We start from the raw sequence: 23,503 nt of genomic DNA, 5'->3' as shown, positions 1-23,503 counted from the left end.
AACCCTGATTTGGAACTATATTGCCATTCCTACCCTTTCACTGGGTCAAAATCCTGGAACTCCCTTCCTAACAACACTGTGCATTGCAGCTACACTGCATGGACTTCAGCAGTTCAAGAAGGCAGCACACCACCACGTTCTTAAGGCTAATCAGGGATGGGCAATCAATGCTGGCCTTGTCAGTGACACACAAAAAAATAAACTCCTCATTCTTATTGGACAGAGGTCCCCAAATCGCTCAGTTTTGGCCCTGTCCTTGTCATGATGTAATTTTAACTGCTCACTCATCCCTATTTTCAGTGCTCTTATTCCCAGCAAACCTGTCTCCCCTTCCAGTACAGTACTCATCTTCAATCTGTGGACAGATTTCAAACTTGAAGGCACGCAAAATCATTCTAGTTATTCATCAGTAGATCCAGCTTAGCCTTTTGAGTATTGCCCCCAACTAAATCAAGGTCATTTATGCACCACCCCTTCAAAGGTTGTTCCTCTTGATCGAGGGTTAAAATCCTACCCTTCTCCGTGTCCTTCTTCCACTTCAACAGTAAGCCCCTACCCTCTCCAAGCTCTTCACCTCCATGAAACTTCCTCCCAGTTGCCTTGATTCTCTCTCTCCCACCCAACAAACACCACTTGCTGGCCTAAGCTAGCAGGTATCATCATGCTTTTCTTTCAGACAATATCTTCTTCCTTTCAAAGTAGCCATTCTCCCTCTCCGTTCAAAAACAAATCTACTTGCTCTTTCATTTGTGTCAGTTAATCCACATCGCAACCTCCCTTCCTCCTCAATTATTGCTTTGGGATTCTTTGAGGTTGTGAAAGAAGCTACATAAATACAAGATTTGACTCCTTCCTTTCTTAAACACTTGGCTTTTCTGTATTCCTATATAGAACATACATCTAGGACTAAAAAAAATGACATTAAATAAATACCAGTTGTTATGGCTCAGTCTCTTGTCATCATGTGATACCCTTTTGAAAATGTATTTCAGAAAATCAAACTGTATATCTGGTTATTTAGCTTGCCACAAAAATACAAGCCCCAGAACAATGTTTGAAAATATATGATCTGTGTACACAATTTGTTGGAGCTACTTACTTCTTGGTGCTTTCACCCTCAATAAATCTTCCTCAGTCTATAAGAAGAAGGGAGGAAAAGATGATTAACAGATCCAAATGCTTCACAAATGTTATACCACACAAGTTATGATCATCATTGTGAATTGTAGAGGCAATATCTTACCAGCTCTTTTATCCTCTTGTGTTTTCTGTGTTTGCCTTCAGGTTTATTGAGATGACTTGTTAAGTCAAACAAGGTGGGCACTGCATTATCCTTAAGGACTGTTCTGTAAGGGCTCTGGAAACAAGTTTATGATTTTAAATAACATTAGATGCTTTTCCCATCTGCAGTTTCTCCATTGCTGTCATAAGCTCTAGCAGTTCTCTAATGCTTCCTCAGATCATGTCCCCATGTTGGAACCAGTTAACAAGCACTAGAAACTATTCAACAGTTACAGACATCACAGTCCAATAATGAATAAAGTCATTAGGATATTGGGATGTATTGAAAGGCTAACATTCAACCAAGAGAGTGAACTAATCCTGCTTTTTCATAAAATGTTGATGCAGTCTCACTTCCGATAAGACTATACAATTCTAGACATTTTAGTAAGAATAGTGCACCTCTCCAGATATACAGAGAGCACCAGATTGATTAAGAGGTTGAGGAATCAGATTGTGAAGTCATTAGGCAAACTGGCCATGTTCTCACTGGATAAAGGAAGCCTAAGAGGTATTATGATTGCTGTTAATATTTTATAGGAAATACATAATGGAACCCAGGCCAGGCTGCTTTATTTTATCCACGATAGTAAAAGCAGAAGGCAAAGCATGTAAATTTAAAACATATCTATAGATACACTATTTCAGTAAGTGGGCAATCTACTGGACTGGCTTGTTTGGGAATTGGGGAAGCAAAAAAATGTTGATTCATTCAAATGCAAACTGGATTGATAGCTTTCAGAATATTTTGAGATACTGTACGAGTGATGAGAGACATTATATTCTCAGGCTTGGGAGGAATAGGTGACTTTGCTCCTACACTTCTCAAAGCTCTCCATCACAGGATATCTTTCCCACCTCATGTCACAGCCTGTTAAAAGCTAAGTAAGAGAAAGTTATTGCCCCACGATTGAATCATTAACTCCGTTGCCATCATCACACGACTACCAGGGTGACGGAAGACCCCCCCCCCCCCCCCCCCGCCGCCGCCTTATCCTGAAACGACTTCAGTGTTCCAGCTTGCCTAACAAGCCACGACTGAACCAGAACTTACTGTGTCGTATGGTTGGTTCCACACTCAGCAGTGAATTTGTTCAATAAGCCATTGGGGGAGTATTTCAGTTTTCATAATTACAACAACTCATTCCTATAATCTGTGATACTTTATAAAGCCAGGCACTGAAACAAGGAAACAGAGCTGGCCCAAAAACAAGTTTCAAAAATATCTGTATTACACACAGAAGAAAAGGCCATAACATTTAAAACGTAGTCACCCCCCCTCCTCATTCTTCCTTCAGTATCTCTCTGCTTCAATTTTCTTTCTCCAACCCCGCCAGTGCTATTTTTCTGCTACATTATTTCACATCCTTTCCATTCTTTGTTTTTCCTGCTCGCCTCTGCAACTGTGGGAAAAGGTAGCAGCAGCATCTGCACTGGAATGAGCACAGTTACAAAAAGCAGCATCGTGGTCACTGTGTCACAGGCACATTGGGAGGGGGTGTTAGGTTTTATTGGGCAAATGCATCAAAGAATGTAGAACAGCAGGTGGTTGAGCTACTCATCAGCATGGTATTACTGAACAGTATATGGCTTGACGGGCTGAATCCGCTACCCTGTTCCTACAGCATATCATCGATTGGTGTACTGGCTTGGAGGGCTGAATGACCTACCCCGTTCCAAGATGAACAGGACAGCCCGGAGCATGAAACAGATGCCAATCAACGACATGCCTGCAGGGGAAGTCTGCAAGCTGCCTTTTTTTTATTAACCTCACATGAGTCTCTTCTGCTGGAAGATCAGAAGGTGGAGCTGCACAGACTTGATCATACAGAGTAGTTGCTGGGACTTGGGACATCCAGATTAATTCCACACAATTACTCCAATTTGTCTTTGTTATTTCTAACAGCTTGTCAGAGTATAAACTAGGAGAACTATAACTCACATTTGTGCATATCAAGGATTGTTCGAAGTGTCTCGCACACAATCTGTATTGCTTGTGAAGCTGTTCAGCAGACCGGTTTTCCAGGTCTGCTCTCCGACAGTTCTCCACCCACTTTTGGCACCTGCATTAACACAAAAAAAAACTAATGATTTTTATGACCCAAAATTTGATAAAAGAATTTTACATTTCAACTTTCTTCATTAACAGAAGATAAATGTTTAAAGGCAAAATACTTTGGATGCTGGAATCTGAAAGAAAATAGAAAATGCTGGAAAATCTCAGCAGGTCTGATAGCATCTGTGGAGAGAGAATAGAGCCAACGTTTCAAGTCTGGATGGGTACACTCAGTGTACGTTGTTTATGGGAAAGAGACATATGGACTCCATGGGCTGAATGGTCTCTTTTTGTGGCATAAATTATAACTGTAATTTCTTCAAAGGAGCATCCCTGTATGTTCCAAACAAAACCACAGAGCACATGGCTTCAGCACTGTGTAAAGTCAGTCAAGGTCGGACTAAAGGCTGGAAAATGTGCTGCTGGTTGTATTGTAGCACATTCTCTCTCTCTCCCTTCCCGCTGTGGGACACAGCAACCTTTCCCATAATAGGTATACGATTAAGGTACCTTCAAGATATATACAATCCAAAAACTACATATTTTTGCTACATTAAAAGTGCTAGATCAATTTAAGCTTTGGTCGGTTGCCTCCACCAGAACTGGGAATATCAAGTAACCACATTGCCACCTTCTCCATGAAGAAAATTGATACTCTTTCCCATCCTCTCCCCTCCCCATCCTCCAGTATGGGTGACCTTTGAAGAGTTGACAATGGAAAACAGAGGGGAAAGTGTGATTCTCCTCAAGAGAGCAATCAAAGCACAGCCACTGCTAACAGGATAATTCCACTGGTCTATCCTTTTTTAAAATTCATTTGTGGGACATGGGCATCGCTGGCTGGCCCACATTTATTGCCTATCCCTAGTTGCCCTTGGCCTGAATGGCTTGCTAGTCCATTTCAGAGGGCAATTGATAGTCAACCACATTGCTGTGGCTCTAGAGTCACATGAAGGCCAGACTAGGTAAGGAGGGCAGATTTCCTTCCCTAAAGGACATTAGTGAACCAGGCGGGTTTTTCCGATAATCAATAATGGTTTCATGGTCATCAGGAGATCTTTAAGTCCAGATTCCTTTTATTGAATTCAAATTCCACCATCTGCTGTGGAAGATTTGAACTCGGGTCCCCAGAACTTTGGCTGAGTTTCTGGATTAACAGTCTAGTGATAATTGGGCGGCACAGTAGCACAGTGGTTAGCACTGCTGCTTCACAGCTCCAGGGACCTGGGTTCGATTCCCGGCTTGGATCACTGTCTGTGCGGAGTTTGCACATTCTCCTCGTGTCTGCGTGGGTTTCCTCTGGGTGCTCCGGTTTCCTCCCACAGTCCAAAGATGTGCAGGTTAGATTGATTGGCCGTGCTAAAATTGCCCCTTAGTGTCCTGAGATGAATAGGTTAGAGGAATTAGCGGGTAAATATGTAGGGATATGGGGTTAGGGCCTGGGTGGGATTGTAGTCGGTGCAGACTCGATAGGCCAAATGGCCTCTTTCTGCACTGTAGGGTTTCTATGATTCTATAATACTATTAGGCCATCACCTCCCCCTAAACTTGGGCTATCCTGTTCTGATCTCTCAACAATAGTCTAAACTTCTAGTCTTCAGCGATTGGCGGGGAGGCAGAAGATGATGGCATATTGGTAATTCCATTGGACCAGTAATCCAGAGACCCATGCTAATGCTCTAAGGTTCAAATTCCACCATGGCAGCTGGTGGAATTTAAATTCCATTAGTGAAAAAATCTGTAACTCCAGGCATCAGTGATGGCGGCTATGACAACCATCAAGTGTTGCAAAAGTCCATTTGGTTCCCTCATATCCTCTGGAAAGAAAAATCTGCCAACTCTATCCAGTTTAGCCTGCACGTGACCCCAGATCCACAATAATGTCTAGTAAACCACTTAGTTCAAGGCGAATAGAGATGGGTAATAAATGCTGGCCCTGCCAGCAATGCCTACAAAAAAAAATAAAGCTGCTTTTATGTAATGAAGTAAATAGGGGAAGACCTCGTATCCTCGCTTGTCTGCACTTGAGTGTAAACAAGCCTTATCTCAAAAGTGGAATCATAGATTCACATTTTCTAATTGAAATTGCTGGAACAATTTTAGTAAACAGAGAATCTGTCGTTCAGCCACATTACAAGGATGAGTCATTTGCTCACTGGACAAGTTTGATGCTGAATAGGACAAATCAAAGCCATTCTACAGGATAACCTGGTCAGCTCATTGCTCGCTGTATGTCGCAGAAACTCATGAACGTGTCTAAGGCCGTATGTAAAGCATCTCCAAAATTTGAGCAACAGGCGAAGCTATCCATTGTTACTATGCAATGGCAACACAAGTGAAATTCTCCACTAACAGGAAGCTGCCGTCAAGATATTCTACCTATCACACAAATGAGCAATTATATGAACTTCAGTGCCAGTGTGATACCAGGAATCTCACGTTCCAATGGGTGATCATATCAGACAGCACATCTCTTCAGCTTTTCGCAACAGGCCAAATTCCCCTCCAACTCAATTTTCAAGTTTGCTGATGACACCACCGTAGTGGGTCGGATCTCAAACAATGACAAGAGAGAGTACAGGAATGAGACAGAGAATCCGGTGAACTGGTGTGATGACAATAATCTCTCCCTCATGTCAACAAAACGAAGGAGATTGTCATCTACTTCAGGAAGCCTAGTGGAGAACATGCCCCTGACTACATTAATGGGGACGAAGTAGAAATGGTTGAGAGCTTCAAGTTTTTAGGTGTCCAGATCACCAACAACCTGTCCTGGTTTTCCCCCCCATGCCAACACTGTAGTTAAGAAAGCTCACCAACGCCTCTACTTTTTCAGAAAACTAAGGAAATTTGGCATGTCAGCTACGACTCTCACCAACTTTTACAGATTCACCATAGAAAGCATTCTTTCTGGTTGTATCACAACTTGGTACGGCTCCTGCTCTGCCCAAGGCCGCAAGAAACGACAAACCAGCCTCCCACCCATTGACTCTGTCTACACTGCCCGCTGCCTCGGAAAAGTAGCCAGCATAATCAAGGACCCCACACACACCGGACATATTCTCTTCCACCTTCTTCCGTTGGGAAAAAGAATCAAAAGTCTGAGGTCATGTACCAACGGGCTCAAGAACAGCTTCTTCCCTGCTTTTGAATGAACCTACTTGATCTTTCTCTACACTGTAACACTGGCTGTAACACTACATTCTGCGCTCCTTTCATTTTCTATGAATGGTATGCTTTGCCTGTAATAGCATGCAAGAAACAATACTTTTCACTGTATACTGAAACATGTGACAATAATAAATCAAATCAAACAGGCAGAGCACTGACTGTACTCAACCAGCCCATATTTGCAAAACACAAAACAATGTGACATTAGATGTGATTCTACAATTGTGCAACACTTGCTAGACAATCCTGATTGTGCCAAGAATTATACTGAAAAGCAATTTAAGATCAGTCGGGCTTGCAGTGCGGCTCACTTATGCATGCTAGCAGCCATACATATTCATACATAGGGTCCTGTCCATGCGTTATGCCTTTTCTAAATAACCAAATGTTTGGAGTACAGCCATTCTCTAGTTCATTCCCCAGGGCAATACCTTGACCAGATTCGACCAACCTGGTATGAATATGAAACAAATGTTTGGCAGTTAACTGTTCCCTGCTGAATTCTACATGGCAACATCTATACAAATCAGAGTCAACCTGCCAACCAATCAGCACTCTCATCTCACGCACTATAAATTATTCCCTTTACTATTAGTTTGTCTTGCATAGCTGCCTTGATGAGTGAAGACACGAGTTATGTTTTTTTTTAAGCAATAAAATTCTGCAAAAAACACTCACCTGAAGAAGGGGCTTGGAGCTCCGAAAGCTTGTGTGGCGTTTGCTACCAAATAAACCTGTTGGACTTTTACCTGGTGTTGTTAAACTTCTTACTGTGTTTACCCCAGTCCAACGCCGGCATCTCCACATCAAAAAGCATGGTCCATAGAGAAACACAGTAAGAAGTCTCACACCAGGTTAAAGTCCAACAGGTTTATTTGGTAGCAAAAGCCACTAGCTTTTGGAGCGCTGCTCCTTCGTCAGGTAAGTGGGAGTTCTGTTCACAAACATGGCATATAAAGACACAAACTCAATTTACAAGATAATGGTTGGAATGTGAGTCTTTACAGGTAATTAAGTCTTAAAGGCACAGACAATGTGAGTGGAGAGAGCGTTAAACACAGGTTAAAGAGATGTGTATTGTCTCCAGACAGGGCAGTTAGTGAAATTTTGCAAGCTCTGGGAAGTTGTGGGGGTTACAGATATCTGTAAAAATTACACTTCTCTTTAACCTGTGCTTAACGCTCTCTCCACTCACATTGTCTGTACTTTTAAGACTTGATTACCTGCATTCCAACCATTATTTTGTAAATTGAGTTTGTGTCTTTATATGCCCTGTTTGTGAACAGAACTCCCACTCACCTGTTGGAAGAGGCAGCGCTCTGAAAGCTAGTGGCTTTTGCTACCAAATAAACCTGTTGGACTTTAACCTGGTGTTGTGAGACTTCTTACTGTGTTTACCCCAGTCCAACGCCGGCATCTCCACACCATAAACAGCAGGGAAGTGGGACAAAATGGGACAGCTCTGCACTACCAGAAAGTGGTTAGAATGTGTATGAAGTAATTGAGGCAAATAGCATTTAAGAGGAATGGAACAGAAAATACTCAATGGGCTTGGCAGCACCTACGGGGAGGGAAATATGAATTAATATGTCTCTTCTGTTCATCAAAACAGAAAAGCATTAGAGATATAACAGTTTTTAAGTGCAGAGACAGGGAAAGAGTGGGAAAGAAACCGAAAGGAAAGGTATGTGATAGGGCGGAAGGAGAGATTAAATGACAAAGGAGACAATAGTGTTGTCAAGGCAAAAAAGGATGATAAAGGAGCAAGTAAACAAAGATCTCTCTCCTCGAGGAGATATAAATGGGAAAAGCAGAATCATTGCAGCTGATAACAGCCATTATCAAAAGACGAAATCAGTGAGGCAAAGGTTTGGGTCTGGAATTGAATTAAACGTTGAGTTCAGAAATGAGTTGCTGTTCCTCAAGCTTACACTGAGCTTCACTGAAACGGGGGGAGGGGGGGGAGAGAGGAGGAGAAGGAAGACAGAGTGGGAGTAGAAAATAAAAACATGCAGCAGCTGGAAGCTTTAGACCACATGAATAGGCTGATTGGAAGTGTTCTGCAAAGTGGTTGTGCAATCTGAGTGTGCATAGGTAACTGCATTGTGATGAGTGAATACAGTAAACCAAATGTACAAGTAAAACAAGGGGCCTTGTACAATGAGAAGGGAAGAGGTTAAAAAGGCAAGATCGCAGTGGGAAGGTGCTTCAAGAAGGAAAGGGAGCGTTAGGGGTAATTAATGCATGAACCAGACTGTCACGGAGGGAGCGGTCCAGTTAGAATGCTGAAAGGGGAGGGGAAGATATGTTTGGTGATGGAAAAATGATACATTCAATGTGGGAGCTTGTGCAGGGCAAGGAGAAGACAATGGAAACCTATTATGGTTCTGTCATGAGGTGCTGGCCCTTGAGCTTATGTCGAGCTTCACTGGAACTATGTACAAGTGACAGCAGATGTGGAAGGTGGAACAAATACAATCAAGGGTTCACCAACCATGGTGGACACAACATCCATGGCGCAGCAGAAAAATCACAGCAGTTTAAAGTGTATTTATTAGTGTCACAAGTAAGCTTACATTAACACTGCAATGAAGTTACTGTGAAAATCCCCTTGTCGCCACACTCCGGCGCCTGTTCATGTACACTGAGGGAGAATTTAGCATGGCCAATGCACCTAACCAGCACGTCTTTCAGACTGTGGAAGGAAACCGGAGCACCCAGAGGAAACACACGCAGACACGGAGAACATGCAGACTCTGCACAGGCAGTGAACCAAGCCAGGAATTAAACCCAAGGTCCCTGGCACTGTGAGGCAGCAGAACCACAGGTACAGAAAGTTGTATTTTTGCTGCCTTCTTGCAAGCTGTGCCCAGCATATCCTCCAATCCTAGCTTGTACTCTCATTTTACACCCTAGCTATGACTGTAACATTACATTCTGCACCCTCTCCTTTCCTATGTACGGTATGCTTTGTCTGTATGGCGTACAGGAAAACAATACTTTTCACTGTTTCCCAATACATGTGATGACAATTAATCAAATCAAGTTTTCAGAACAGGTGCGACAGATGGAGAATGGAAGTTAGTCCTAATGAAAGCAGGGTCCAGGGAGACATAGATGTGGGAGCTGCGTGGACAATTACTGTGCAGACACTGGTCTGAAATTGGGGGGGGTGGGATGATGGGGGTGGGGATGATGGGGGTGGGGGGGATGATGGGGGTGGGGGGGGGAATGGGGATGGGGGGGGGAATGGGGATGATGGGGGTGGGGGGGGGGGAATGGGGATGATGGGGGTGGGGGGGGGAATGGGGATGATGGGGGTGGGGGGGGGGAATGGGGATGGTGGGGGGGGGGAATGGGGATGGTGGGGGGGGGGAATGGGGATGATGGGGGTGGGGGGGGGGAATGGGGATGATGGGGGTGGGGGGGGGGAATGGGGATGATGGGGGTGGGGGGGGGGAATGGGGATGATGGGGGTGGGGGGGGGGAATGGGGATGATGGGGGTGGGGGGGAATGGGGATGGGGGGGGAATGGGATGATGGGGTGGGGGGGATGGGGATGATGGGGGTGGGGGGGGATGGGGATGATGGGGGTGGGGGGGGGATGGGGATGATGGGGGTGGGGGGGGGATGGGGATGATGGGGGTGGGGGGGGATGGGGATGATGGGGGTGGGGGGGATGGGGATGATGGGGGTGGGGGGGGATGGGGATGTTGGGGGGGGATGGGGATGATGGGGGTGGGGGGGGATGGGGATGAGTGGGGGTGGGGGGGGATGGGGATGATGGGGGTGGGGGGGGATGGGGATGATGGGGGTGGGTGGGGAAGGGGATGGGGGGTGGGGATGGGGGGTGGGGATGGGGGGGTGGGGATGGGGTGGTGGGTGGGGGGGATGGGGTGTGGGGGGGGATGGGGAGGGGGGGTGGGGGGGATGGGATGGGGGGGGGGTAAGAGAGCAATGGGAGGGTATGTTGATCGTGCGAGATGAAGAGAGATGCGAGGAGCTCGGTCAAGAGGATAAAGTAAGAAGTCTCACAACACCAGGTTAAAGTCCAACAGGTTTGATTTATTATTGTCACATGTATTAGCACACAGTGAAAAGTATTGTTTCTTGTGCGCTATACAGACAAAGCATACTGTTCAGAGAGACGGAATCAAGACAGTGCAGAATATAATGCTACAGTCATAGCTAGGTTGTAGAGAAAGATCAACTTAATGCAAGGTGGGTCCATTCAAAAGTCTGATAGCAGCAGAGAAGAAGCTGTTCTTGTGTCGGTTGGTACTTGACCTCTAAACTTTTGTATCTTTTTCCCAACGGAAGAAGGTGGAAGAGAGAATGTCCGGCGTGTATGGGATCCTTAATTATTTGGAATCACAAGCTTTCGGAGCACTGCTCCTTCATCAGGCGAGTCACCTGTTGGGACTTTACCCTGGTGTTATGAGACTTCTTACTGTGCCCACGCCAGTCCAAGGCCGGCATCTTCACATCATGGAGGGGTAAAGAGGATGGAGTAGTGGGAGCCTGTTTGTTGTACATACATGCTGTGGAGGGGAATGGCGGGTTGTGCGCATGCGCCCCTCCTCCCGCCCACCCTGGATGACGAGGCCTAGCGACAGGAGGTGGGAACACAAGCCCGAGGATAAATTTTGGAGCAACATCACTGCCCGCTCGACTGAACACCCAGAGCAGGCGCCACGGCAATTCTCCACATCCCCGAACTGTGCGGGGTTTTTTCCCGATAGGATGATTTTATTTTTTAAAAAAAATAACATTGATAAATGTCGGGTCCTCACCTCTCAGGGTCTCTGGGAAACCTGAAGAAAGGTAGGTCCGGGTAGTTGGTGCTCCCCGGCTACAGTTCGGAGCCGCGCAAAAATTCGGCATTTTTCTTTTCAGGTTTTATTTATTTATTATTGCTTTCTCTTTTTTTTGAGAAGGTGGGGTTTTATCTCCCGTCCCTGAAGCAACGGCGCCGCTTCCCTTCGCACAGGGTTGCTCTGCTACACAAGCGGCTTGGGAGGTCAAACTGCTCCTCCGCTATACCACAATGCGCCGCGCCAACGCGCCAAAATGTACACACATAATTGCCATTCATCAGCTACAAGCTGTCAGTGCTCCCAGACACTCCTGCAGGCAATGGCTATGTTGCTAACCTAGCATCACTCAATTGGATTAAAAGGGTGTCCTAGTTTGCTGTGACCAAGAGATTTTCAATTGGACTCTTAAAAATAAAATGAGGCCACACGACACCAGGTTATAGTCCAACAGGTTTTAATAAGCTAATAAATGCAGCTTGTGATTTCAAATAAAGCTGTTGGACCATAACCTGGTGCCGTGTGACTCTCACCTTGTCCACTCCAGTCCAACACCGGCATCTCCACATCTTAAAAGTAATAGTTTAATTATAAAATTAAATTTCTTAAAACTGCAAAAAGCAGACATGATGTCTTTCCCTTGCAAACACTTCTAAAGTACTTTGGGATGTTCTTAGGTTGTGAAAATCACTACATTATACAAAAGAATTATCTAAAATACATTATATCTCTACGTAACATACATAAAAATTATACACATTATGGGCAGCACAGTAGCACATGGTTAGCACTGCTTCCTCAGCACTAGGGATCCGAGTTTGATTCCTGGCTTGGGTCACTCTGCAGAGTCTGCACGTTCTCCCCATGCCTGCATGGGTTTCCTCCCACAGTCCTACAGACGTGCTGGTTAGGTGCATTGGCCATGCTAAATTCTCCCTCAGTGTTCCCGAACATGCACCAGAGTGGCGACTAGGGGATTTTCGCAGTCAATTCTTGCAGTGTTAATGTAAGCCTACTTGTGACACTAATAAATAAACTTTAAAAGCTCTATATAAATCCACATTTCTTTTCTTTATAGATATCATATTCAAGAACACAAGAAATCCGGATGAGACCACGTGGCCCACCAAAATGTATTTGTCATTCAGTACAATCATGGCTGATTTACTGTCCAATCACCATAATCCACGATTCCAAAAGATCAAAAATCTGTCTATCCCAGTCTTAAGTGTATTACTGAAGCAGCATCCATAGCTCTGAGGCAGAGAATTTTAACCTTTAAGTGAGGTAATTTTTCCTCATCTTAGTTCTAAATGATCAACTCCTTTTCCTGAGATTGCACCTGTGTTTTAGATCCCGGATAGCTTTTCATAGATCAAACCTAAATACTTGTCAATTGGTTCATGAATGTTCTTCAAAGACTATCCTATACATGACCTTTGTGCAATACTAAAAGTATTTTTGAAATACTTCTGAAAGTGACTTAAAGTAGCATATTCTCCTCAATCATAATAGCAGGTCTTATACCGGTTTGCCCGAAGGGATTGTACTTTTTAAAATCAAATCTCATTCAAATAATGGTGCAATAGTACAGCCATTGGAAGGTCGTCTTGAATAAGGTGATTGAGAAATTACAAGGAAAATGAGAAATGCTATGATGCTGTAATCTAACTAGTAAACTAAAAGAACAATCAGAGTAAATTGTTCAATATGGTTAAAGGTTAGGAGCATTAAAGGATAATCAGGAAGAGCTTCTTCCAAAGGGCAAATGGATTGTAAAACTAGCTAGTAAGAGCAACTATGTAAACAATATAAATGGGTTCATAAGAAAACTGTTGCCACTTCCGGATCGATGAGAATTGAAGGGATATAGTGAGAAGGCTTGATCTATGAAAACAAAATCTGTATTTAAAAATAAAACTTGCATTTATATAGAGCTTTTCAAAACAGTAGACATCGCAATGTGCTTTATAGCCATTGAAGTACCTTTGAAGTGTAGTCATTGTTGTAATGTTGAGAAATGGGCACAGGTTTGCATGCATATAAACAGCAACATGATACAAAGCGTGGAATTCTCTTCAGTAAATGGCAACTGATGTTAAATCAATAGTAAATGTTAAATTCATGCAGAGCAAAGGATATGGAATTAGACACAGATCTGTCATAATCTCATCCAATAATGGAACAGAACTCAAGGGACAAACTGGCCTAATCCTGCTCTTACAAAGTGGCCAGGTGATTTTTTTTTATCATCATGAATGAATAAGATCAGTTTGAGTTCAGATGATAGCTTTGTTCCTTATAGATTTTCATTAAATCTTTGCAAAATACAGAGAAAATGGAAGCAAAGCACCGAGTCAAGTTTTGAAGGACCCTGGATTCTTGATCAAACCTGGGTAGAGTTGTTACCTGGATGTCAAGGACCTGGTAGAACTTAGTATCTGTGCAGCTCTTGAAGCGAAAATCAGGGCATCAGGTTCAAGAGTTGGGGTGCTAGCAAATTCCATTTTTAAAATGGGAAAATTTAGGAACTTGAATTGGCACTGTAATCTCATTAGATGAATTAAAAGCTAAAAATGTAGTCCAAACTAGTATGTGAATTTCCACTATACTCCATGATGGCAAAGTGGAGTTCTGTTGTAGATTTTGAGAGAAGACTTTGGCATATCTTCCATGCATTCCACAGTAGCTCAGTGCACAGCTAGACTCACGACAACCTTAACAAATTCTTCCTGCTTATTGGATTCTATGTATTCTAATCTTTGCATTTAAACAGATGACAAATGATATCTAAAGCCCATCATTCTTCCCGAGTGTAATCAGCTTGGTTACAGCAAACAGAGAAAAAGTCAGAAAAATTGTATCAGGAGGTTTATCCAAACCAAGTCATAAGTGGCTTAAAACATACTGGAATAGTGTTGGTCAGAAAAATGAAAGCTACCTGCCTGAAATTTTACTCAAAAGATGCTAATCATTGATACTTTGCCCCTCTCGCAAATAGAAAAAAAGAATGCTTTCAGGATGTATTTGCAGAGAATGGAAACTAAACAGCCAATTTATTATCTACGAGACAAAGGGAATTGCTTCTATATTTACTCCTCAAACTTCAACAGTTAGACCTCGATTTAAGAGGTTAGGTAGAACAAGCATAGCAGTTAACAGTACAGATTTTCACAAGGTAAAAAGAGACTAGAAAATGCATGAAAGAATGAATACAAGCATGGATGAGGTAACCTTTTTAATAATAGCATAAATACGTGTCCCCCCCAAAGGGATAGCAGATTTTTTGGGAGAATAATGCACGTTTCGAATAAGCAGAGAATAACAGGTCAAAATAAACATCTTAAATGGGAGATGGCAGAGTGGGAAGAGAAAGAAAAATGCTGAAAATTTTGTTGAACAGCAGTTTCAATTCGTTTTAATGTGTCTCTTTCTCTTACCAAAAATGGTATGTTTCCCAGCAGCTGAACAAGGGAGGGATGCAAATGAACTCATGCAACATTCAGATTAGTAAAATGGCATTCAAAATAAAACTCACTTAATGGTCCTCGGAATGATTCAATGGGTAATTTCAGGACGTGCTCTTCAGCCTCAGACCAGGTCTGAGCCAGATTAACTGATCTCAGCTATGGTCAGTAAGAAGTCTCACAACACAGGTTAAAGTCCAACAGGTTTATTTGGTAGCACCAAATAAACCTGTTGGACTTTAACCTGGTGTTGTGAGACTTCTTAATGTGCTTACCCCAGTCCCAGGCATCTCCACATCTCAGCTATGGTGCCAGTGGGACATACTCTTAGCCAAATACAATCAGTGTTCCCACTATTACCTGTTGTTCAGTAATTCTGGCTGCAAGGTTTCTGTACATGTTAGACAAGATAGTGTTGGGGTTTGCTGTAATCCCTTCCTTCAAAAATACCTAGCTCTAATAATTTGCTCTCTGGACTGAAAATAAAGACTGGCAAAGCACAAATCTGCATCCAAAAATATTTTTGCCAACTGTTCTTCTCTTGCTGGGATGTAGCTACATTGGCACTAGGTGCCTTCCATCATCTCACCTGAATGAAAGAGCCTGAGCATCTGTCAGCTACTGGCCATGAAAGTACTGCTGCCAAGTCTAATCCAATTTTCACCAGGTAGCCACACATGCACTTTCCAACAATGTACTGGATAACTATCAAGAACAGGAATCATGGACCAATTCCCTTCTCTAGAACAGTAGTGTTGAAGTCAATTGTAGTGTTACTCCCAAGCCAACTACATTCAGTTAACTCAGCGGAGTGGTCAAATCTCAAAAATGTTACTTGAGAACTTTACAGATCAGACTGTCTTCATCAAATGAGTAATCAGGCAGTGATAGTTGCTGTACTTTAGGTATGTTACAGTTCACTAAATGCAAGGGTACTATCATAATTTTGGAAGGTCAATGTTATTTTTTTTTAAAAAAAGCTAAGACTTGCTAGTTCTGATTAAAGTGGGGATCCAAGATGATGGAAACTAAAAGGCAGTTGGACAGGGAAAACAAGTTCCCAGCAGCTGAGGGGTCAAGAACAAAAGATCACAGATTAAATGTAAAAAACAGAGCAGGAGAAACCTCTTAACAGCAATACGGTTCCAGAGTTAATGATTTAGGCAGGCATTCAAGATTAGATTGGAAAGTTGGATTCAGAAAAAGGGGTTTAAGAGCTGTGTGAAGGAAAATGATGGGTATGTGATTAGAACTGCTTGCTTGCATGGAGAGTAAAATGCCATCATGCAAGTTGGGTTGAATGGGTTATTTTCAATTGTAGAATCATACAAGACAGGAGGCCACTATTTTGCCCATCACCCTGTGTCAGCTCACTGAAAGAGCTTTCCAATTTGTCTCACTCTACTGTCTTTCCTTGTATTCCTACAAATTTCACCTTTCCACGTGTCCAATTTCCTTTCGAAAGTTACAATTCAATCTGCTTGCACCAACTTTTCAGTCACAGCATTCCAGATCATACATCATTGCCTAAAAACTGATATATGCATTTTGGATTGTTATTTTGCAGGGGTATACCATAAATTTTATTTATTTAGCTATATGTTTTAATTACATTAAAAAGTTCAGAACCCATGGAAGAAAAAAAATTTGCATTTGACAACATAACTTGAGGACGGCCTCAACCTGGATCTTGGGTTCATGTCACACTATCTGTAACCCCCACGACTTGCCTGGGCTTGCAAAATCTCACTAACTGTCCTGGCTGGAGACAATACACATCTCTTTAACCTGTGCTTAACCCTTTCTCCACTCACATTGTCTGTACCTTTAAGACTTGATTACCTGTAAAGACTTGCATTCCAACCATTATCTTGTAAATTGAGTTTGTGTCTTTATATGCCCGCTTTGTGAACACAACTCCCACTCACTCACCTGATGAAGGGGCAGCGCTCCAAAAGCTAGTGGCTTGTGCTGCCAAATAAACCTGTTGGACTTTAACCTGGTGTTGTCAGACTTCTTACTGTGTTGACCCCAGTCCAACGCCGACATCTCCACATTATCAATGGTTCGATGGGCCGAATGGCCTCCTTCTGCACTGTAGGGTTTCTATATAGTCCTTGGTGTACAGCGGGAATACTTCAAAATTTGATGATGATACAAAGCCCACCGATAACACTCATCTCAGAATAAGAAGGTTGTCAGATCTGGCCCCACTCCAGAGACTTCAGCGCCAGTCAATTATACCTGGCACAAAAACAGAAAATGCTGGAAAATCTCAGCAGGTCGAACAACATAGAAACATGGAAAATAGGAGCAGGAGGAGGCCATTTGGATCTTCACACATGTTCCGCCATTCACTTTGATCATGGCTGATCAAATTCAATATCCTGACCCTTGGTCAGAACCAGACTCGAAACATTGGCTCTATTCTCTCCACAGATGCTATCAGACCTGCTGAGATTTTCCAGTACTTTTTGATTTTGTTTCAGATTCCAGCATGCAAAGTAATTTGCTTTTATCTAAATATAACTAGCACTTCAGGACACAGGCACCGTCATCAGAGATGTATGTCATCTTTCAGAGGAGATGTTAACCTGAGGCCCACCTTGTAGACGGACGCAACAGATCCCCACATCACTTTTACAAAAAGCAAAGCAGTTATCTCCCAATGACCATCACTGAAACAGACAATCTAATCATCATCCCATTGCCATTTGTTGAACCTTGAACCATTCAAAACAGCAAACACACTTCAAATCTTTCCACGCTAAACCCCTTGGGGATCTTGTTGCATGCACAGTTGGTGGCCGCAATTCCCTACAATCATACAGCAGCCAGGCTTCAAATCATGCCCTGTGAAACCATAATGGGACAAAGGGGGTAATGCTGCTGGACTAGTAAAAGTTTATTTATTAGTGTCACAAGTAGGCTTACATTAACACTGCAATTAAGTTACTGTGAAAATCCCCTAGTCGCCACACTCCGGTGCCTGTTCGGATACACTGAGGGAGAATTTAGCACGGCCAATGCATCTAACCAGCATGTCTTTCTGACTGTGGGAGGAAACCAGAGCACCCGGAGGAAACACATGTAGACACGGGGAAAACGTGCAGACTCCGCACAGACAGTGACCCAAGCCATGAATCAAACCCGAGTCTTTGGCGCTGTGAAGCAGTAATCCAGAGGTTCAGGCTAATGCTCTGGGGATACGGGTTCAAATTCCACCCTGGCAGCTCGTGGAATTTAAAATCAATTGATAAATCTGGATTATAAAACTAATCTTAGTAATGGTGACTGTGACAATTATCATCCACTGTCACAGAAACTCATCTTGGTTCATTAATTTCCTTCGGGGAAGGAAATCTGCCATCGTTAGCCAGTCTGGTTCGGAATCATACAATTTTACAGATTAGAAAGCGGCCGTTGGCCCATCATGCCTAGACTGGCCATCAAGCACCTGTCCTATCCTAATCCCATTTTCCAACACTTGGTTCGTAGCTTTGTACGCTATGGTGTTTCAAGTGCTCATCTAAATGCTTCTTAAATGTTGTGAGGTTCCCACCTCTACCACCCTTTCAGGCAGTGAGTTCCAGGATCCCATCACCCTCTGGTTGAAAATGTTTCCCCTCTAAATCTTCCACCCCTTACCTTAAATCTATAGCCCCTGGTTATTGACCCCTCTACTAAGGAGAGGAGTTTCTTCCTGTCTATCCCCCTCATAACATTGTACATCTCAATCAGGTTTTCTCCCTCGGCTTTCTCTGCTCTAAGGAGAACAACCGCAGCCTAACCAACTTTTCTCCATAGCTGAAACGCTCCAGTTCAGGCAACATCCTGGTGAATCTCCTCCGCACTCTTGTGCAATCACATCCTTCCTATAGTGTGGCAACCAGAACTGTACACAGTATTCTAACTGTGGCTTAACAAGCATTTTATACAGGTCCATCACAACATCTTTGTTCATATATTCTATACCTCGATTAAAGGCAAGTATCTCAAATGTCTTTTTAACCACCTTATTGGGGATCCTGTGGATGTGATCTATCTGAACTTCCAGAAGTCATTTGATAAGGGTCACACAAGGGACTGATTCAGTAGGTTAGATGCCAAGGGGTTGGGGTAAAATAGTGGCTTGGATTGAGGATTGGCTGACTGATAGAAAACAGAGGGTTGGGATAACTGGGTCCTCCTCCAGTTGGCGATCTGCAAATGGTGGGGTCCCGCAGGGTTCAATTCTTGGACCACAACTATTTACAATCTGTATGATACAATGGTCTACAAGCAGGGACAGAGTGTAACGTAGCAACATTTGCTAATGACACGAAAATAGGTGGGAAAGCAGACTGTGATGAGATTAACAAGTTTACAAATGGACATTGACAGGCTAGAGGAATGGGCCAGAATCTGGCAGATGGAGTTTCATGTGGATAAATGCGAGGTTATCCATTTTGGCCGGAAAAATAAAAGGGCAAATTACTATTTAAATGGGAAACAGATTCAAAAGGCATCTGTGCGGAGGGATCTGAGTGCCCTTGTGCACGAGTCTCAGAAAGTGGGTACGCAGGTGTAGAATGTTATAAGGAAGGCAAATAATCTTGGCATTTATTGCAAAGGGTCTAGAGTATAAAAGTAGAGAAGTGTTGTTACAATTGTATTAGGCATTGGTGAGACCACACTTGGAGTATTGTGTTCAGTTTTGGTCACCTTCTTTGAGGAAACCATGATGTAGAGTTGCTGGCGTTGGACTGGGATGGGCACAGTAAGAAGTCTCACAACACCAGGTTAAAGTCCAACAGGTTTATTTGGTAGCACGAGCTTTTGTAGCGCTGCTGCTTCATCAGGTGAGTCCTTTGAGGAAGGATATGGTGGCACTGGAGGTTGTTCAGAAGAAATTCACTAGATTGATTCCAGGTTTGATGGGGCTGTCGTTTGAGGGGCGGTTGAGTAGCTTGGGATTGTACTCACTGGAGTACAGAAGAATGAGAGGGGAACTTGATTGAGGTATACAAAATACCCAATGGGATTGACAAAGAAATGTTCCCCCTTCTAGAACAGTCTAGGACAAGAGGTCAAAGTTGTAGAATAAGAGGGGGGAGGTTCAAGACAGAGATAAGGAGAAGCTACTTCTCACAGAAGGTTGTGAATCTATGGAACTCACTGCCCCAGAGTGAAGTGGATGCAGAATAAATGGATTCGAGAGATAAATATTTGATCAAAAGTGGGATAAAGGGCTACGGGGAAAAGGCAGGGAAGTGGAGTTAGGATGAGATGGAGATCAGCCATGATCATATAGAATGGTGGAATGGGCTCGAAGGGCTGAATTGCCTAATCTCGCTCCTATTTCCTTTGTTCCTACCTGTTCTGTTTCCTTCAGGAGCCTATGGCCATGGACCCCATCCTGCTGTTCATCGCGTATTCTCTTGCCTTATTAGTACTTCCAAATACATCACCTCACATTTTTCATGGTTAAATTCCATTTGCCACTGTTTGGTGCATCTATATCACGCTGTAATCTAAGGCTTTCATCCTCACTATTTACAACACCACTAATTTTTGTGTCATCTGCAAATTTACTGATCATAATCCCCACATTCCCACCTAGATCATTAGTGTACTCTACAAATAGCAAGGTACCTAGCACTAATTCCTGTGGTACACCACTGGACACAAGCTTCCGGTCACAAAAACAACTTTCAACCAACATCCTCTGCCTCCTGCCAGTAATCCAATTTCGGATCCAATTTGCCCTGGATCCCATAGGCCCTTACCGTCTTACCTACATGTGACTCCAGACCTACAGCAATTGGTTGAAATGCCCAAGTAAGCCACTCAGTTCAAGGGATGTGTTGGGAGTTGCCAGCTACATTCACATCTCATGAAACATACAGGGGCGGGGCGGGAGAGATCAGCAGCTGAATAAAATACAAGTGGGCACTATGGTGGCACAGAGGTTAGCACTGCGCTAGGGACTCGGGTTCAATTCCATCCTCGGGTGACTGTGTGGAATTTGCACATTCTCCCCATGTCTGTGTGGATTTCCTCCAGATTGCTCCCACAGTCCAAAGTTGTGCGGGATAGGTGGATTGGCCATGTTGAATTGCCCCTTGTCAGGGAGATTAGCTAGGGTAAATGCATGCGGCTATGGGGATAGGGCCTGGGTAGGATTGTTGTCAGTGTAGGTTCGACGGGCTGAATGGCCTCCTTCTGCACTGTAGGGCTTTTATGAATCTACAAGTACATTATACTGTGGTTTCCTCCCACAGTCCGAAAGAAGTGCCTGTTAGGTGCATCGGCCATACTAAATTCTCCCTCAGTGTATCCGAACAGACAGCGGAGTGTGGCGACCAGGGGATTTTCACAGTAACTTAATTGCAAAGAACAAAGAAAATTACAGCGCAGGAACCGGCCCTCCAAGCCTGCACCAACCAAGCTGCCCAACTGAACTAAAATCCTTAAAAGTCACTATCGTATCTGCTTGCGCTACCTGCCCTGGCAGCAAGTTCCAGGCACCCACCACCCTCTCGCACATCTTCTTTAAATCTTGCCTCTCGCACCTTAAACCTATGTCCCCTAGTAATTGACTCTTCCACCCGAGGAAAAAGCTTCTGACTATCCACTCTGTCCATGCCCCTCATAATCTTGTAGACTTCTATCACGTTGCTCCTCAATCTCCGTCGTTCCAGTGAGAACAAACCAAGTTTCTCCAACCTCTCCTCATAGCTAATGCCCTCCATACCAGGCAACATCCTGGTAAATCTCCAAAGCCTCCACATCCTTCTGGTAGTGTGGCGACCAGAATTGAATGCTATATTCCAAGTGCGGCCTAATTAAGGTACTATAAAGCTACAACATGACTTGCCAATTTTTAAACTCAGTGCCCCGGCCGATGAAGGCAAGTATGCTGTATGCCTTCTTGATTAGCTTCTCCACCTGCGTTGCCACTTTCAGTGACCTGTGTACCTGTATACCCAGATCCCTTTGCCTATCAATACTCTTGAGGGTTCTGCCATTTACTGTATATTTTCCATCTGTATTAGACCTTCCAAAATGCATTACCTCACAGTTGTCTGAATTAAACTTCATCTGCCATCTCACCGCCCAAGTCTCCAACCGATTTATATCCTACTGTATCCTCTGAAGGTCCTCATCGCTATCCGCAGTGAGTGTTAATGTAAGCCTACTTGTGACACTAATAAATAAACTTAAAAAAGCTCATGTCACCACCCTAAGCTGAACCCTGATAATTACATTTTAATTTGATGTTTTCAAGTTTCCTTTGTACTTTGATTTCTGTTCGGGCTGTTCCCCCTCCTTTTGGGGAGCTGCCCGTTTTACTTTGTCCTGACTTAATTTGAGTTTGTTTATTTGGTTTGACCTAAAAAGAGGCCACCCTAAGCTGAATCAGCCAGGGTAGAGCGAATTGTCACTAAGTGGAAAAGCTTGGTTTGGTAGTGCTGGCTAAATTAAAAAAAGAGATGCCACCCCAGCCAGTGGGGGGGGGGGGGGGATTTTGATTTGATTTATTATTGTCACATGTATTAGGATACAGTGAAAAATATTGTTTCTTGCGCACTATACAGACAAAGGAAAGGAGAGAGTGCAGAATGTTACAGTCATAGCCAGGAAGGGAGAGTGGGGGGGATTGGGGTGGGTGGGGGGGAGAGAACTGGAAAGTGTGTGTGTCCCTTTAAGAGAAATACAGAGAGGGAGAAAGACAGACAGAAGGGCGCGCATGCGCACTTCGCTCCATCCGACATGTTTGTTATGGGGGGGTGGGGGAGCAGGATGGAGGAAACAGAGGAAGACAGATTTGATATTAAATACGCAGCGAGGAGGTTTTATCCCGCTTCCCCCACCCCCTTGCCATGTTCGACAGGCGGCAGAACATTCCAGTAACAGGCGCGAGGCCGCCTCACCTCTCGGGGTCTTTGGGGAACCTGAAGAAAGGGATGTCGGGGCAGTTGGTGCTTTTCCTGCTGCAGTTGGGCGCCGCGCAGAAGTTCGGCATGGTGTCCGGATCGCCTTGCTGCTCGCTGCTTGTTTCCCTGCTCCGCCCGCACTATCTCTCTCTCTCTCTCCGGGGCTCAGCGGGCCTCAGGCTGACAGGCGGCCGCCGCCGAACGACTGAAAATGGCCCGAGCTCCGGGACGCGGACGTGCCCCGGCGTGACGCCGTGCGTGGTTACGCAGGAGGAGCACGCCGGTCCTCCTCTATCCCACAGTGCCACGCGGCACACCCTCAGCTGGCTGTACAAGTTTTTTTCCCCCACCTCCCCCCCAGTAACGATGTGGAGATGCCGCCGTTGCACTGGGGTAAACACAGTAAGAAGTCTAACAACACCAGGTTAAAGTCCAACAGGTTTATTTGGTAGCAAAAGCCACTAGCTTTCGGAGCGTGCTGCTCCTTGGTCAGGTGGAGTGGGAGATGTGCTCACAAACAGGGCATACAGAGACACAAACTCAATTATTCTGTAAATTGAGTCCTGCCCTGTTTGTGAGCACATCTCCCACTCCACCTGACGAAGGAGCAGCACGCTCCGAAAGCTCGTGGCGTTTGCTACCAAATAAACCTGTTGGACTTTAACCTGGTGTTAAGACTTCTTACTGTGTTTCTCCCAGTAACCCCTATGCAGTCACTCTTGCCCACCAGCACCTCTACTCCTTCAGGTGGACATGATGTTGGACTGGAGTGGACAAGATGACAGGACACCAGGT

The 23,503-nt window shown here is 44.1% G+C and overlaps 1 protein-coding gene across 1 annotated transcript in view; it reads right to left on the bottom strand.

The window, feature by feature from the left end:
• LOC144499897 (52 kDa repressor of the inhibitor of the protein kinase-like) overlaps positions 1 to 22,956 on the bottom strand; it is a 28,111-nt gene extending 5,155 nt beyond the window's left edge. The window contains exons 1-4 of the mRNA XM_078222561.1: positions 22,706 to 22,956; positions 3,224 to 3,344; positions 1,244 to 1,357; positions 1,100 to 1,136 (exon numbers count right to left, since the gene is read on the bottom strand). Of these exons, the coding sequence (XP_078078687.1) occupies positions 1,100 to 1,136; positions 1,244 to 1,357; positions 3,224 to 3,344; positions 22,706 to 22,797 (364 nt within the window). The 5' untranslated portion in view covers positions 22,798 to 22,956. The remainder of the gene's footprint in view (positions 1 to 1,099; positions 1,137 to 1,243; positions 1,358 to 3,223; positions 3,345 to 22,705) is intronic.
• Between the last annotated feature and the right edge of the window lie 547 nt (positions 22,957 to 23,503).

Source organism: Mustelus asterias, chromosome 10, assembly GCF_964213995.1.
Source record: "Mustelus asterias chromosome 10, sMusAst1.hap1.1, whole genome shotgun sequence".
NCBI classification, from domain to species: Eukaryota; Metazoa; Chordata; class Chondrichthyes; order Carcharhiniformes; family Triakidae; genus Mustelus; species Mustelus asterias.
Note: the sequence above shows the minus strand (reverse complement) of the source record. Positions and strands in the feature narration are given on the sequence as shown.